The following is a 15,188-nucleotide window of genomic DNA, read 5'->3' on the forward strand; positions in this document are numbered from 1 at the left end:
CTACTCCAGGTATTTGAATTGAGAAAGCTTTCTGGATGGGAAGTGAAACGTATTCAAACTTTGGAAAAAAGGTCCAGTTGTTTTGTTTTTCAACTTTTTTTTGGAATATTACAAAAGATAAGTAAAGTGTTTTTGACGAAGATATGTTGACCTAAATTTTTTCCACATACCAGAGAGTGAATGCACTCGCTGCTCTTTAGTCTGGGCTCCTTTTGCATGAACTGGTGCATCAGTGCAGCGTGGCATGGAGGTCAGCCTGTGGCTCTGCTGGGGCGTTCAGGAAGCCCAGCTTAGTTACAGCAACCTTCACTCGTCTGCATTGGTGGTTCTGGTGGCGCTCATCTTCCTCTTGACATAGATTCTCAGTGGGGTTTAGGTCAATCAAGAGCAGTCATGGCACGGCCATTAAATCATTGTGGCTGTGTGGGTGGGCGACAAACCCTGAGGTAACCTTGAAGTTCTCTAAATGTTCCAGGTAGCTGGCTCCCCTATTCATCACTGAAAACCCAACTCTGGACCTCGATCAACCTAGATTCTGTGCCTCTCTGCTCTTTCCACAGACTCTGGTTGACTTAGCTTCCAGATAAATGCAAAACTGACTTGTGAATCTCGCCTAAACTCTTGGATGGACTTAACTTCCCGCTCCTCTCAGGAGCTCCGTTAACCCTGGTGTTTTTGTGCCTTTTATTTTCTACCACACTTTTTCCTTCCACTTAACTTTCCATTAATATTACAGCGTTGAGGTTGGGACTGTGTTCTAGACTACCGTCAAGTGAGCCGTCTTCTACATGATCGTGTTAAATTGACCAGAACATTTTAGTACTATTCTTTATCTTTTTGGGCCCTTGTGGCACTTTTGGGGTTTCATTCACTGTAAGATATAAACATCAGAATTAGCAGAAATAAATGCTTGAAATGTACACACCTCTGTAGTGAATCCATATTTTGAGTTAAATTAATGAAACCAATTAACTTTTTGATTATAGAAAATTATTGTTACAGCTCCAGCTAGTTGGGGACAGTTGTGACAAAGGAGGGATAATAATGAAGAATATTCTTCAAGACAATCGGATGTTTTAGAAAATGCTGTAGCTGTGATGATGGTGCATTAAGTTTTGTCGTATTCTAGCCTTTGCGATTGACCTATGTATTGTGACTTCTTCTGGTTTCTTTTGGAGCTCTTTTGGAAAATCCAGCTTTTCATCTCGTTTTGAGCGTTTTATTTTCGTATCGGAAGCAGTCCGCAGATCTCGCCAAAAGGATTGGTTCTGTTTTTTTCACATGGATCCTGACGCTGAGGACGAACTATGCGGTGTGGAGCTCGTGTTCCCTGTTGGCTTCTCCGATGGCATCTGGATTGGAGAGGGGGTCCAAGTCGGCGAACAGGTTGAACCACGCTGAAAGGTCTTTGGGCGTCCCGGCCGTTTCTACACAGCGGGAAAACAAAATGAGCGCGTCGATGAGCAGAACTGTAAAAAACTAAACTCCTCGCTTTCTTTTTCTCTTCTTTTTTTTGTAGCCCAGGTTTTAAGGTGAAGGTGCTGAACCTGCCTAAACCCAGTCCTACCTTTTCCAGCTGGCTGTGGGGGGTTCTGATCTGCTCCAGGTGAGAACTCGGCTGCACAGGTGACAGGCTGTGGCTCGGCGCTGGTCCAATCTGAGGCACGGATCCAGACTTACATTAGGCAAGGCAAGTTTATTTATAAAGCACATTTCAGTGAGAATGACAATTCAAAAACAGCGCTGTAGAAAAACAGAACATAGAAGAAAACATACAGAGGACAGTACGATGCAGTAGAATAATAGCGGCACGTCAAGATAAACTAGCCTAAAAACTTAATCTAATGATGTTTCAGGGAAATACAACAGTTTAATTGAACATTAACATTCAAAGGCAACTCTAAACAAATAGGGCTTTAACCTCGATTTAATGGAACTCAGGGTTTCAGCACTTTATGATGATCACATAAAAGCCAACTAATCCAATCTAACGTCACCAGAGGTGGGTAGCAACTAGTCACATTTACTCGGTTACAATCCAACCTTTTGAACAAAATCTACTTTGAGGAGTAGTTTTACTGCACTGTATTTTTACTTGAGTCACATTATTACTCAAGTATCGCTACTCTTGAGTAAAATATCTGTCTACGCTACATGCTGTGAGTACCTTAATGAACAAATAACTAACTTGTTTTAATCAAAAATTCACGAGAGAGACAAACCTACAGTTTATTTTAAAGTGAGACTTCTTATTTGTACACAAGCTTTATTTTAAAGTTGTTATTTTCTATCTGCTGAGCTCATTAAACCACTTGGAGGTCAGATGAACGTACAGTAAACAGTAGATATTGTCATTGGAAGCACTTTTTACTGTTCTAACATAAAACCTCTATATACATTAAATGATTTAATTTATATACATTAACTGCTGTAAGTATTGCTTTCAAGTTTAATGTTCAAAAAATTATGTAGAAAAGTTTCTTCTGCCTGAAATTGATATTTTTGCAATTATGTTATTCTTTGTATTTATTTCCCCCATTTTTGTATTTTGGGAATGCCAGAATTTTCACATAACTTTATATTTTTGTCTGTTCGATTACGTCATTTTAAAATATTAAATCAGCTGTTAGGGTTAGTTACTTAGTACTCGAGTAGCCTTCATACCGAATACTTTTTCACTCTTGAGTAATTTCTTGGCTGACTACGTTTTACTTTAGTAAAAATATGTTGATGTAGTGCTGCTCTTACTTGAGTACAATTTTTGGCCACTCCACCCACCTCTGCACATCACATCTGAACTTTTTTCTTTTCCTGAAAGCACTTTATGCTTTCAGGAAACATTTCATCAAGCATTGGGAGTGTGCTAAAGACTATGTGCTTTATTGCACATATTCTGTGTGCATTTATGAGGAATATTACCTAATTAGTAAAGTAAAGAGTGACTTTAAACATCTGAGAGCACTGTTCAGGCTGTTCCCCCCCAAAAAAAGACAAGAATATGGCCCAGCTGAAAGCCCTGCCCGGACACAGTCGTCCTCCTAAACTGGCAGGCTGGTGAAGGAGAGCTTTAATCAGAAAAATGCCAACGGTAACATCAGTCTCTGGATGAGAAAAGCTGCTTGATACCTCCCAAAAACACCTGGTGGTTCTACATGTATGAACTCAGACCGGCTGAATACACATTCTTTTCCTTACACCTCTGTTATGCATGACTTTGAGTTGGTCTCTCACAAAATAATCCCAAATGAAATACATTTGAAATGTATGCTTTTAGTGCAACAAAAGTTCAACAGGTATTATTTTGAGTTCAATTCCCAATATTTATAACAGGAAATACTCCGTCCATTGCTCCAGCTCCTCATCTGGCCTTCGCTCTCGTTAAGACCTTCATCCTGATGGGTCCACTCTGCCGTTAGTGTCCAAAGATGGAGGACCGCATAATGTCCCATTCTTCAGCTGGATCTACCTTGTTCTTATGTTGCATGGCTATACTTGTTTTAAAATTGTTTAGAAAACTCTACTGAGGGTTTAGTTTAAACACTGTGGCTGTTTCGCCGATGTAGAGCTTCACCTAAAAAAAAATTAGTGCTTCAGCTTCCTTTTATTTGTCCTCATCGTCCGTTTGTAGCTGGTAGCACAATTTTCCTTCCTAGAGTTTAAAAAAAGGTTGATTATTCATCCTCTTAAACAGTTTTTTTTGTTCTTTGTTTAATACATTTTAAAGAAAAATTATATAAACCTGAAATGTTATCGCCAAAACAGCTGCTTTTTCACAGCCTTTTCCTCAAGTTTGGTCTGCAAACTAATGCAGACATGCCTCCATCTCTTGTGATAGTCAGCTTAGTCATCTGGGGGACATTTTTGTGCCTAAATGCTAAATTATAACCACAGATGGGTGTTTTGGTTTTTTTTAGTAAAAAAATTTTTTTGTGCATCAAAGTAAATTCACCAACAACAAAAGTTAAGCCCCGACTGAACCACCAAGAGAAAACGGTGCCGGAGGAAGGATGTTGTTATCAGTGAGGCACCGGACCGTTCGACAGGGTAAACGGTGATTAAAGGGTACCACACACGGATCATGGCCCTGTGGAAGCATCCAGCGTTGTATTACCATTACTGCAGGGTGGCCGTATTATACAATTACTCTGCATGTGGGGTGTAGCCCCATGTTGGAACCGGTGCTTATGTGGTGGTACCCACACAGCTCATGAAAGCTTAGGCCAACCGGGAAATACCAGAACAAGAGAGGAAGCATTACCAAGCCCCGTGGCATTGGTGCGTGCCGTCTCTGGAGACAGGTACTGGTGTCTTTACAGCCCCGTGTGGGAGGACACAACGGGCGCCTGATGCCACCACTCATGCTCTCTGGTGTGTGTCCAGCTCCTTCTGCACCAACCTGCCTCCAAACCAAACCAATCCTTCTGCAAGCTCAGCCGTTTGTCACTGCGAAGTTAAAACTTGGACCTCAGGCGTCTCTTTTTAAAAGTTTAATCCTCCAGTATTGACGATAAAGCAGGCGTTCTCAAACTTTTCGTGGCCAGGGACCCCTTAGCAGCGGTAAAAATGTTTCCAAGGACCCTTTTAGATTCCTCATGGTGATAGTAATTTTAATAAGCTGTTAAATATATTAGGAATTATGTATGTTTCTAAGTACATATGCACCTAATATTAGAGGTTTGGTGGAGATTAGATCCTCAGTCTTGATAAAGCCAAACTGGATGTTGTCATACACTGCAAAAACTGATCTAAAAATAACTAAGATGTTCTTAAAGTTAGTGCATTTGTCCTTGATTTCAGCAGGTAAATAAGATTATTTGCCAATGGAATGAGTATATTTTGACCCCTAAAATAAGATAATTAGACATCCTGCACTTGAAATAAGATGATGGAGATGAGTTGTTCCTATTTTAAGTGCAAAAAATCTTGTTCCATTGACAAATCATCTTATTTACCTGCTTAAATCAAGGACAAATACACAAATTTTAAGAACATTTTACTTATTTTAAGTTCCGTTTTTGCGGTGTACTTCCTAATTTTAGCTGATTTGGCTTTTACCTCACTTGATGAAGTGGAAGGAGTTATATATTTGTCCTCATGTTACTTTGCTCAACCCCGACGCATCCTCAGCAGCGCCTCCTCAGGCCTGACTGCATGCGTTTCATGGACACCCAACCCGTGGTTCGCGGACCCCAGGGGGTCCGGGAACCCCAGTTTGAGGGCCGCTGCAATAAAGCACCCGTGAGTTCCTCTTTTGTTTTTTCTAATTAAATTTGAATCGCTCACTAATGCTTTTTTAGTAACAAGTTTATAGGAAGTCAAGCAAAGCGACATCTTAACAATCAGAGGCTGGACTGTTCTCTGACCCGAGGCAGAAGACTCACTTAAGCTCTGGTCCAGAAGCTGTGACGGCATAAAGAACGGGCTTCCCTGCTGCCGCTGAGGTCCGGCTGACCCGGCCGAGGCGGCGCTTCCTTCCGTGTCTCCAAGCCCTTTTGTCCACTCCTGGGAAAGTTCGCCCTCGTCCACAAACAAACCGCCCAGGATCTCATTGAGAAGTGCCAGGCTGTCCTCCTCTCCATCCAACTCTGAGAAAGCAGAAAAAGGTATTTTTAATATAAGATGAGCCTAATTACTAGTGTAGATGATCCTTTAATTTTTCATTTACTAAACAATACCTAAAACATACTATGTAGCTTAATCTCCGTTTGTGTTAATAATTTACATTCTTTGTTTACCATAAAGTTTAATTTAAAGACAAAAACACCCAAGTTTGCTCTCAAAATGTAATTTATTCTGCTTTATGTACCAGATGTCTTCGACACAAATGCAAGTTGTTATCTTTTGGTGCAATAACACACAATGTATTAAATGCTCGTAGAATAAATAAAACATTTTTACCTTCCCTTTTATTTTCGCTCTTCTCTTCATGTCCTAATGAAATAAGTCTGTAAGAGCCAGAAGGAGAAGATTAGAGCATTTTGTTTCACACATCAGGCAACAGCCCCTGTGTGTACACAGATGTGGACACGTTTGTTGCCAAAATATTTTTATTTTGTTGCAGAAGCATTAAAATAACACGGAAACTTTTAAGAAAAATCTGATCTTAAATCTCCACACTTTTATTCACTTTTATTTGTACCTTTTGATTCTGTTAAAAAAAAAAAAAAGCAATTTCAGAATCTTTTTCCCCCCCAATAAATTAATACATCCCAAGAAAGCTAATCTTTACCAGGGGTGCCAATAATCTTGGAGGTTGCCCTATATCTTGGCTCTATTTATTCATTCAGAGGCCAAGGTGGTATAAAAATAAAAAAGTGGAACAAACATCATCTTCTGAGCACCCAAAAATCTCTCTTGTACCAGTAAAAAAAACTAAAAACACACATTACAACAGTTTGGATGATCTGTCTTTTCCCTCAGGAACCAAATCTGATATATTACAGAACCAGCATTTAAGTGGCTGTATGGGGGGAAAAAATAAAAATAAGGCCTCTGTGTCCCATGTTTATAGCAGCTCCAAGCAAACAGGAGACAACGGATTACTTAATAAACAACAAAATATTAATCAACAGATAAAACGTAGAGATTTGTTCAGTTACATTATTTTAAAGAGATTTTTAGTTGTACCAATAATTGTGCCACATGTGATTCCTGTTAAAACGTTTTCAACGTTTTTTTTCCTCCTACTCAAGTAGGATTTTTTTATTTTTTTTTCTGTGTGTTGATTATGCTCTTGCAGTGAAATAGGAATTTATTTTAAGGGGTTTTATTCATCTGGATCAAGGGCTCCAACAAATTTGTGCCCGTCCTTAAAGGCTCTGTGGGCTGGGAACACACATTTTTGGGAAACTGGGAGGCTGTATGTGCTGTGGGTCCTTGAGCTGATTCCTCATAAAACAATTATGGTGAATTGGCTCAGGTCACGTCCACCGACACCGGATCAATGGACTCCAAAGCTTAAAACAGTGAGAGGTATGGAAAAAAGGGTCTTCTGTCATCTCCCATCCACAAGGAAGGACTTTTATCATCAAAACATTTATCATTCTCTGTACAGTCCAGCTCTTTCACGATTATGTGTTTAAGTGGAACTGATTGTCAAGGATTTGTTTGTCTTAATAAATGTAAGAAAAAAAAAATTAAGTGTGTTTAACCTACTGGTCATCCGTTGCCTCAGCTCTCGTTTTTTCCTCCGTTTCTGCTTCCGCTGTTTTCTTTTCCGTCTTTTTATCCAGCTTGTCTGTGGAATCCTGGGGGAAAAAAAATGGTCCAACTCATCAGGTTTTTTTTATTTGTTTCCCCTCTGTGTCAGATCTTATATGTTTTTTTCCCCTCACAGAGATGCTCTCTGACCTTCGCTGTGGAAACCTCGTTATGCTGACAGCCCTTAAAGCTCTCGTGTATGGCTGCCATGGTGTGGGACGTCTTCCCCCAGAAGTGCAAGAGGGTCGTCTGAAACACAGATCGTTTCTATTTGTTTCCCCTGTGATGGACAACGGAATCGCCCTTTTTGCTTGCCTTGTATCATCCTGGTCTTAAAACAGAATGTCAGATTAAAATGGAGCTGAAGTGATAAACCTGGTATGTGGTCAGGACGTGTGAGAGGAGGTTGCAGCGGCTGGCACCCAGCAGGTCCACCTTCTGGCAGACGTCGTTCTTTAACTTGTCAAAGCTGGTTTTGGTCATGCGGACCTGGGCCTGAACCTGAGACATGACATACAGGACAAATCAACGAAATAAGCAGGAAAAAAAAAAACAGACATAGTGCTATCTGGTTGTCCTTTGTGGGTGAGGTCTGCCCTCTAGTGGAGATCTTTTGTACCTGCCTTGTCTTTCCTCTTACCTGCTTTTGGTTTGGTAACCATCCTCAGTAAAGACTCATGACTTAATGATGTCTGACCTCTGAAGGCTCCACCATCAGCTGTTATTTTTGGGTTATTTTAGATTACACAACCAGCTGAACTGCATCTTCTGGAGGTACTGAGGTCTAAGAGGAAACTCAGAGGGGGCAGGACCTTTTCTGTTGTTGGTCCTCAGTTATGGAAGAAGCTACCGTTGCACATAAGAGAGGCTCCTTCACTGCCCACTTTTAAAACTCTCCCTAAAACCTACTATTATTAATTTCTTTTAACCATTTTAATGCATTATGGTTTTATTTTTTATTTTATGTTTTTAAATGAATTTGTTTTAGCTTGTAGCAATGTACAACACTTTGTTTTAGCTGTTGGCTGTTTTTAAGCGCTTTATAAATATTGCATTTTTTTAATCTAGAACAAAAAGAAAATGGAAAAGTGAAAGAAAGGCAGACATCAAATCTTTAATAATAATAATAATGATAATAATAATAATAATAATAACCATAAACAGAACTCTTTCCTTCAAAATGTATTATTATGTTGGTGATTCTGAGTTTTTCAGGCTTTCTAAAAGTCTTTCAACAAGTTTATTCAGACTTTAGCTGTTTTTATGTCTTCTAATTTCCAGGCCAGTCCTTAAAAACTGACTATAGGACAAAACAAGAAGTTTCAGCTTCTCAGCACTTTGGGAATGAACTTGTTGGAGCTAAAATCTAATTTAAAACTGCTTTTTTAGTGAGTTATTATATCTCAACTCAGTATGATTGTAATACTATTAAATTTGGGAGAGTTTTTTCAGTCTGGAGAATTCAAAGGCCAGAGTTAAGCATATTCCTCTAAAATGGTCAGGCTCTAGACTGAAAAACTGAGCAAAATGCAGCTAAAGGCCCATAGAAAGCCTTGGACGTTGATTGGTCAGAACCCTTTAAAAAGTTTAGCCTAACTCTTTCCAAGCACAGTCTAAAGCAGGGGTGTCAAACATACGGCCCGCGGGCCGAATCTGGCCCGCCGGACAATTTAGTCCGGCCCTGTGGCTAAATGTATTATCATTATAAAAATGTTTTTTATTTATTTATTTATTTATTTATTTATTTATTTTTCCAGTGTCCTGTCTGGCAATGTGGCAATAAGATGCCACAAAGAGCTCATCAGATTTGATTTTCACAAGTGGATAAGATAAAAGGAACAGAATGATAAAACAATAATGCAAAAAAAACATGTACTTCGTTTAATTGAAAATATGCAGTTCCTATATTGTCCACGCTAATTAAAACACGCTGTGTTTTAATTAGCAGATTAAGCTTCAGGTGTGGAAAAATTCAAATCATTTCTTAATTTTTATCTGTTTGATGTATTTTGTCATGCAGGACAGTGTTTTTAAGTCCAAAAAAATGTGAATAAATGTTTTTCAACATTGTACAATCACTGTGATCAGTTCTTATGCATAATGCACTTAAGTAAATGTTTAACTGAGTAAAAGTATTGTTGAAAGTCTAAAGAAATGGATGATGCTCCTACACGGTACTGTAAACCAGTAGCCGACCTTTAGCTGTGAACTGCCATGCAGTCTAATCCTCAGGCAGGCTTAGTTGTAAATCTAAGTATCTTTTATTTCAGTAAATCTTGCTATGTGGAGGACAAACCTTGCGGAATTTCTCCATCTGTTTCTGCGTGTCCGGATCCAGCTCCTGAGAAACGTCCTTCATCCAGAGCAAGGCCCCGCGGTACTCAGTGCGGGACTGCTCCATGCGATTCACTGTCAGCCATGTGTCTGAGATGGCCCGATAGCGGAAGGTCTCGATCTCCTGGTACAGACGGCACAGAGGTTTCCTCAGAGCCAGCCTGCAGGAGGGAGAGTTGTTCTGAAAATGTCCATAACCCAAGATCTATGTTCAGTTGACACAACTCTGACACGTCTCTGTAGAGTCTGATGAGTTCCCTGAGTGCTTTTAGAAAACAACACAACAGAAGGGAGTAGTATAATAGTTTTATGTTTCTCGTTAAAAATAGATCCCACTTAATACACATTAGTGCAGTTCAGCTCATGTACTCATCATGGGCATTAATGTAATGAATGTAATATTAATTTTTAATGCCTTTATGAAACCTGCAATGGCCATACAACGTAAGAAGAATTTTGGTGCATAAGCTTCACACTTATTGTGGATTTTCTCTAATGCACAGCATGTGAAAAATATACATTCGGGCTTAAATGCATCTTTTAAGTTTGTTAAATTTGAGAAGCAATTAGCACAAACTATCTGGTTGTTGATCCTGAGTGGTGGCAGCTTGTAGTTTTTCTGGTTTCTCTCCTACTGATTGGTTGGACATTATTCATTTGATGGATCGATTCTCCAACATCGAGAGGCATCAAGGAACTCAGTGAGGATCTAATGAAGAGGAATGTACATTAATATAAATTGGGAAATTCTTTTAGTCCCAAACTGTGCCCCTAAGATAAGAGGAAACTGGTATGGATGTTCAAGAAACAACCCAGAAACCGGCGCAGTTTCCAGAAAAAACTGGAAACTGCTGGAAGACACGTTGTTGCCCAGAGTGAAGCCGGTTTATTATTGCAAGACACAGAAAAGCCCTTTTCTCTAAATACTTAAATTTGAGGGTTGGACTACAGCTATTTAGTCACTATAGAAATATGTGCTCAGAAGGCCTAAAGAAACTGCACAAACTGTCAAACACAGAAGTGGGGGCATCATGATAGGTGTTTTTTTTTTTTTATTCCCTTTTGATGTTACTACTTCACTGAACAAAATTACTACAAATAAAGAAGAGTGCCTCTGAATTTCTCAGCCTCTCTCAGCTAGATGATCCAAACTTGGACACATTTGGATGTTCCAACAGGAAAATAAAGCCAAACATCCATCAAATCTGGTTATGGACTGGATAAAGCAGGCCCACATTAAAGCTCAAGAGTGGACTTCAACCCTACAATAAATATGTAAAGCAATCTTGAAACCTGGCTCTGTAATTTAAATCAAGTATCATGTATGTATGTATGTATGTATGTATGTATGTATATATATATATATATATATATATATATATATATATATATATATGTATATGTATATATATGTATATATATATATATATATATATATATATACATATATATATATATATATGTATATGTGTGTGTGTGTGCGCACAAGTCAACAACTCAAACAATTGAAGTTTCTTTTACACATCTTTTCCTCCTTCAAAGAAGAATGGTTAAAAAAAAACAGAAAAAAAGATTAATAAAACATCCTTTCTTGTGATGATTTGATTTTCAACATTTGAGCAGAACTTTGCCATTTTGACTCAGATGAAGGATTTAAAGCTGCAAAATTATTAGTGCAACTCTATTTTTGCAAACAAGCTTGTCTTTCTTTTCTTTACTCCCTTTTTTAATTAAAAAAAATCTAATTCATCTAATTAATCTAATACATCCAACGATGCCGTCCGTCCTGAAAGCGATTTGTCTGAATGGCTCTTAAAGGCGCAGTGTGCTGCCTACCTCTGCTGGGAGGAGAAGCAGAGAGCTTTCCCCGTCGCCTGCATGATCTTTCCAGCCCTGCTTTTATCCTGCGACCCCTGGGAGCGCAGGAAACGACCCAACTCGTTCTCCTCCTGGGAAAGGACTGAGCAGGAAAGATGAAGAACGTCATTTTTAGGAAAAATAAAATGCTAACACCCGACTTGCAGTTTTGTGCCGCAAAGAAAAGCGCAATCTTTGAAGAGTGTTGTCATCTTTCTTAGTTGATTTATATCTTCATCATGAATACCCGGCCAACACTCGCTACAAGAAGAACAAAGGTAACCCAGCTGTGTGTTACAGCAACAAACCCCAACCTGATGGGCTAAGACTCATTTCAGGGCGCTCTGAACTTACAACAGATCCTCCTCTGGTACAGCTCAATGACCTTCAGGAGCTCCATGCAGGTTCTCTGGATGGAGTGGAAGACCTACCGATGAGACAGCAGTCACCGGACGCACAAACATTTAGATATCCGCACGCAGAGATTTGTAAATATTGAGGAATAAAACTCGTGAAAATAGCCCTGGAAGCTCTACTCACCTCCAGCTTGGCATCCAGGTCTGCGTCTGACGCCACCACGTGCTCATCCTCCTTCTTCCCGGAGACTTTGATCAGCGTCTGCTTGGTTTTCCAGTACTTCTTCTGGAACGTGTTCACCACTGATTCTGAGTCTCGGCTTTGGATGAAGCGGTCCAGGTAGTCTCCAGAGTAGCCGCTGTGGAGAGAGGATTGGATCAACGCTAAAGCCGGTAGCAGACAGGCGATCCAGCAAAAGAGCCCGTTGGATAATTTCCATGCGGAGGTATACTCACAAACTTTTTCCTTCCATTTTTCACAAATGCCTGTGAAGAAAGCAAAGCGGCTGTTGATTTGTTTGAAAAACGGTTTCCTAATTGGGATTTGTAAGTTTAAATGAATCTGACTGTCTGGGCTGGACTATCGATCAGGTTCAGTATCTTGTAAAAAAAAAAAAAAAAAGAGGCTTGTCTGTGGATGTTTAACGGAGAGAGCTGCTTTCACAGCCTGTCATCATGTCCCTGTGTGTCTAAAACAGTGTATTCCTGTGCACGTTGGACCAATCCTGTTTTGTCTGACAAGATGTTAAGGTCTGGTCTTATTTTTTTTAGCAAATAATGTTGGTCTTGGAGCCACGATCTTCATCACAGACTGAAGTGGTTGGCAGGAAAGTGAGTAAGCTTCCCTGATCTATCTCTGAGCTAGGTCTATTTTTTGTCAGGTTTTATATATATATATATATATATATATATATATATATATATATATATATATATATACACACACACACTTTTATTTTTTTTATTTTACCTCCACCCCAGTGAATATCATCACCCCATTGAGGAAAGTGTGTGCCTTCCTCTCTTTGCAAACATTTTATGTATCTCTTTATTTTAAAGCCTAAAGATATAAATAAATTGTGTTTTTCTAATGACAACGAAGGTCTTAACATAGATAACATAGATATTTATCAAAAAATGTAAGTTGCTTTTTTTTTCTCAAACGATCAGGTAACATTTGCAGCTCTAAATAAGTTTTATTAAAATAGCCTGATGTAACAGCATGTCAATCAGAGAGGGTTCCTAGGTCTGGAAAAGGGAAATGGTAAAGTCTTTTTATTTTCAAAATGTATTTCCTATTCTATTGCATCCATCCATCTTTTGTTCATCCATGATGGAGTTGTGGGAGTAACATGTCCGGGAGGGAAATCTTCCGCTTTTTGGGGCTTTTTGGGGATTCCAAGCCAGAAAAGTTTTAAAGTACCTCCAGTGAATTCTGGGTCTGACTGGAACAATCTCTGGCAACCTCAAAAGGGGGGGGGGGGAGCCAAGTTGACTTTGTTTCAGCATAGAGGAGAAATGCTTATACTTTGAACCCAAATCAATTCAGATTTTAAAAAGTAACCAAATTCTATCTGCTGCTTAACTATAAGAAATCATGTTAACTATAAATTCTTCTTTTTTATATCATATTTTCTTTTTCTTTTGAGGAAAGGCAGTATTTTTTTTTAAAGAAATGTTCTCCTCTCTGCTCTTTTTCATTCATTAGTTCTGTCATAACAGGAAATGTTCATTTTATTTCTGAATGAATGACATAATGATATATAAAATAAAATAAATACTTGAAGCCCCTTGGGTGAGGGTGAGTCTGGCCACCCAATGGAGAAAACTGTTTTCAGTCGCTTTTACCTTTGGGATCTGGTTCTTTCAGTCCAGGTCCACATCTCAAGATAATAAGTGAAGCCTAGAACATTATCAGACCGGTAAATTGAGAATTTCACTGCATTAAACCAAAAGTCACGAATCCTTATCCAGTTCATTTCGAACAACACACGGCAACCTGATTTTCCTCTAATGGCATGCTATTGTTTGGATGAGTGGGACATGAATGCATTAAATTCACAGTTTGAATTAAATTCACCACTCAATAATACCCACCCGTTCCTTCAACCACCTATTTTCTTCCTCTATTGTAAAATCAATAAGATGGAGGTGGCAGGAAGCTCACCATCTCTATCCAGGATCTCGGTCTTTTTTCCGACCATGATCCGACCATACCTCAGAACCAAGATTGAAATAAGGAACGGATCAGATTAGGTGAGCACCTTCCACCATCGCGCCAGGCTCGGGTTATTACCAGAATCTGACACTGAACGTTCATATGTTTGAAAAATGGCGCGCCCTGGTCGGCAGAAGGGCTTCCCCTGCTGCGCAGCGTCACCTGCAGCCTGCGCGTCACGACTCGCGCTAATGAGATGGGTTGTGATGCCATTTCGCCAAAACTCCTGTTTATCAGGGGAAGAATTGCATAACAAATCTAAACATGCATGTTTATTTGTAATTCATAATCATAAATGGTCAGAGATAGATCTAAAACAAACAGAGAGAGACTGGCTGATTGTGCGGATGCCCAGCGGCGCGTCTCCCCACATGAATCATCCATGAGCATCACATCAACACGAGCCGCGATCAGGAGTAAATCACAAGGTAATCCCCACTAACCTGAGCGGAAAAAAACAACAACAAGCTTGCGGCAACATCCGCTTCACATCTCTTCCGTCTTTAAACGGGCGGCAGGAGCAGCGGCGGCGCTGGCGCGATGCTGGGCCCGGTTTTCTGCTGGAAATGTGTACACACAGCTGCTCATTGTGCGTCTGCACGAAACAAGCTGACGTCAACCAGGGCGCACCCCCCTCCTCTGCATGGAGGAGACGCAGAAACAAACAGCTCCGCATCCCGCATCCACGCTGCGATCCACGGGAGACCATTCAGGGATGTTTGCTTGGTGCAAACATATAAACTGCATTGAGGGGGTTTATGTTAGCGGGCAAACTGGTTTGAAAGTTACATTGTTTGTTAAGGGAAAAATATAATAGTGAGTCACTATTAGAAAAAAAAAACAAAAAACACTGCGCTGGATTGGATTTTAAGCCAGTCATAAAAATGAACTAAAATTGTCAAACAATATAGTAATGGGCCACGTTTTGGCACCAAATAAAATAAAAAAATAGAATAGATTAGAATAGAATAGAAAAGCCTTTACTCACCCTACACCGGGGAAATGTTTTTGTGCAGAACAGCACTTCTCCACAAAATCTGATTTTTTTTAAAAGCAGTTTTTTTAAAAGAGACATGAATATAAGAGGTTTTTGAAAAATGACGATATCTACAGAAAATGTATAGGCTACCATTCTACACATGTGAATGATAATAAATTAGATTTTTATTTGGAATGAATACGTTTTGCACGGGGTAGGCTGTATGATGGATCTAATGGACAGT

General features: G+C 39.5%; 1 protein-coding gene across 3 annotated transcripts; it reads right to left on the bottom strand.

Moving 5' to 3' along the window:
* Positions 1-140: 140 nt before the first annotated feature.
* Positions 141-14,587, bottom strand: ica1 (islet cell autoantigen 1). Of its 3 annotated transcripts, none has more exons than XM_036135326.1 (13): positions 14,409-14,587; positions 12,204-12,233; positions 11,932-12,106; positions 11,746-11,818; positions 11,371-11,494; positions 9,497-9,695; positions 7,576-7,701; positions 7,351-7,449; positions 7,156-7,247; positions 5,899-5,945; positions 5,382-5,585; positions 1,568-1,657; positions 141-1,427 (listed from the first exon to the last, which is right to left on the bottom strand). In XM_036135326.1, the coding sequence occupies exons 2-13, from the start codon at positions 12,218-12,220 to the stop codon at positions 1,306-1,308; spliced, it is 1,368 nt and encodes a 455-aa protein (XP_035991219.1). In that variant the 5' UTR covers positions 12,221-12,233; positions 14,409-14,587; the 3' UTR covers positions 141-1,305. The 3 variants fall into 3 exon arrangements, with proteins under 3 accessions (XP_035991219.1, XP_035991220.1, XP_035991218.1); XM_036135327.1 differs by having other exon boundaries at positions 11,932-12,103; positions 13,529-14,419; XM_036135325.1 differs by having other exon boundaries at positions 13,529-14,419.
* Between the last annotated feature and the right edge of the window lie 601 nt (positions 14,588-15,188).

This window comes from Fundulus heteroclitus, chromosome 3 (assembly GCF_011125445.2).
Source record: "Fundulus heteroclitus isolate FHET01 chromosome 3, MU-UCD_Fhet_4.1, whole genome shotgun sequence".
Lineage (NCBI taxonomy): Eukaryota > Metazoa > Chordata > Actinopteri > Cyprinodontiformes > Fundulidae > Fundulus > Fundulus heteroclitus.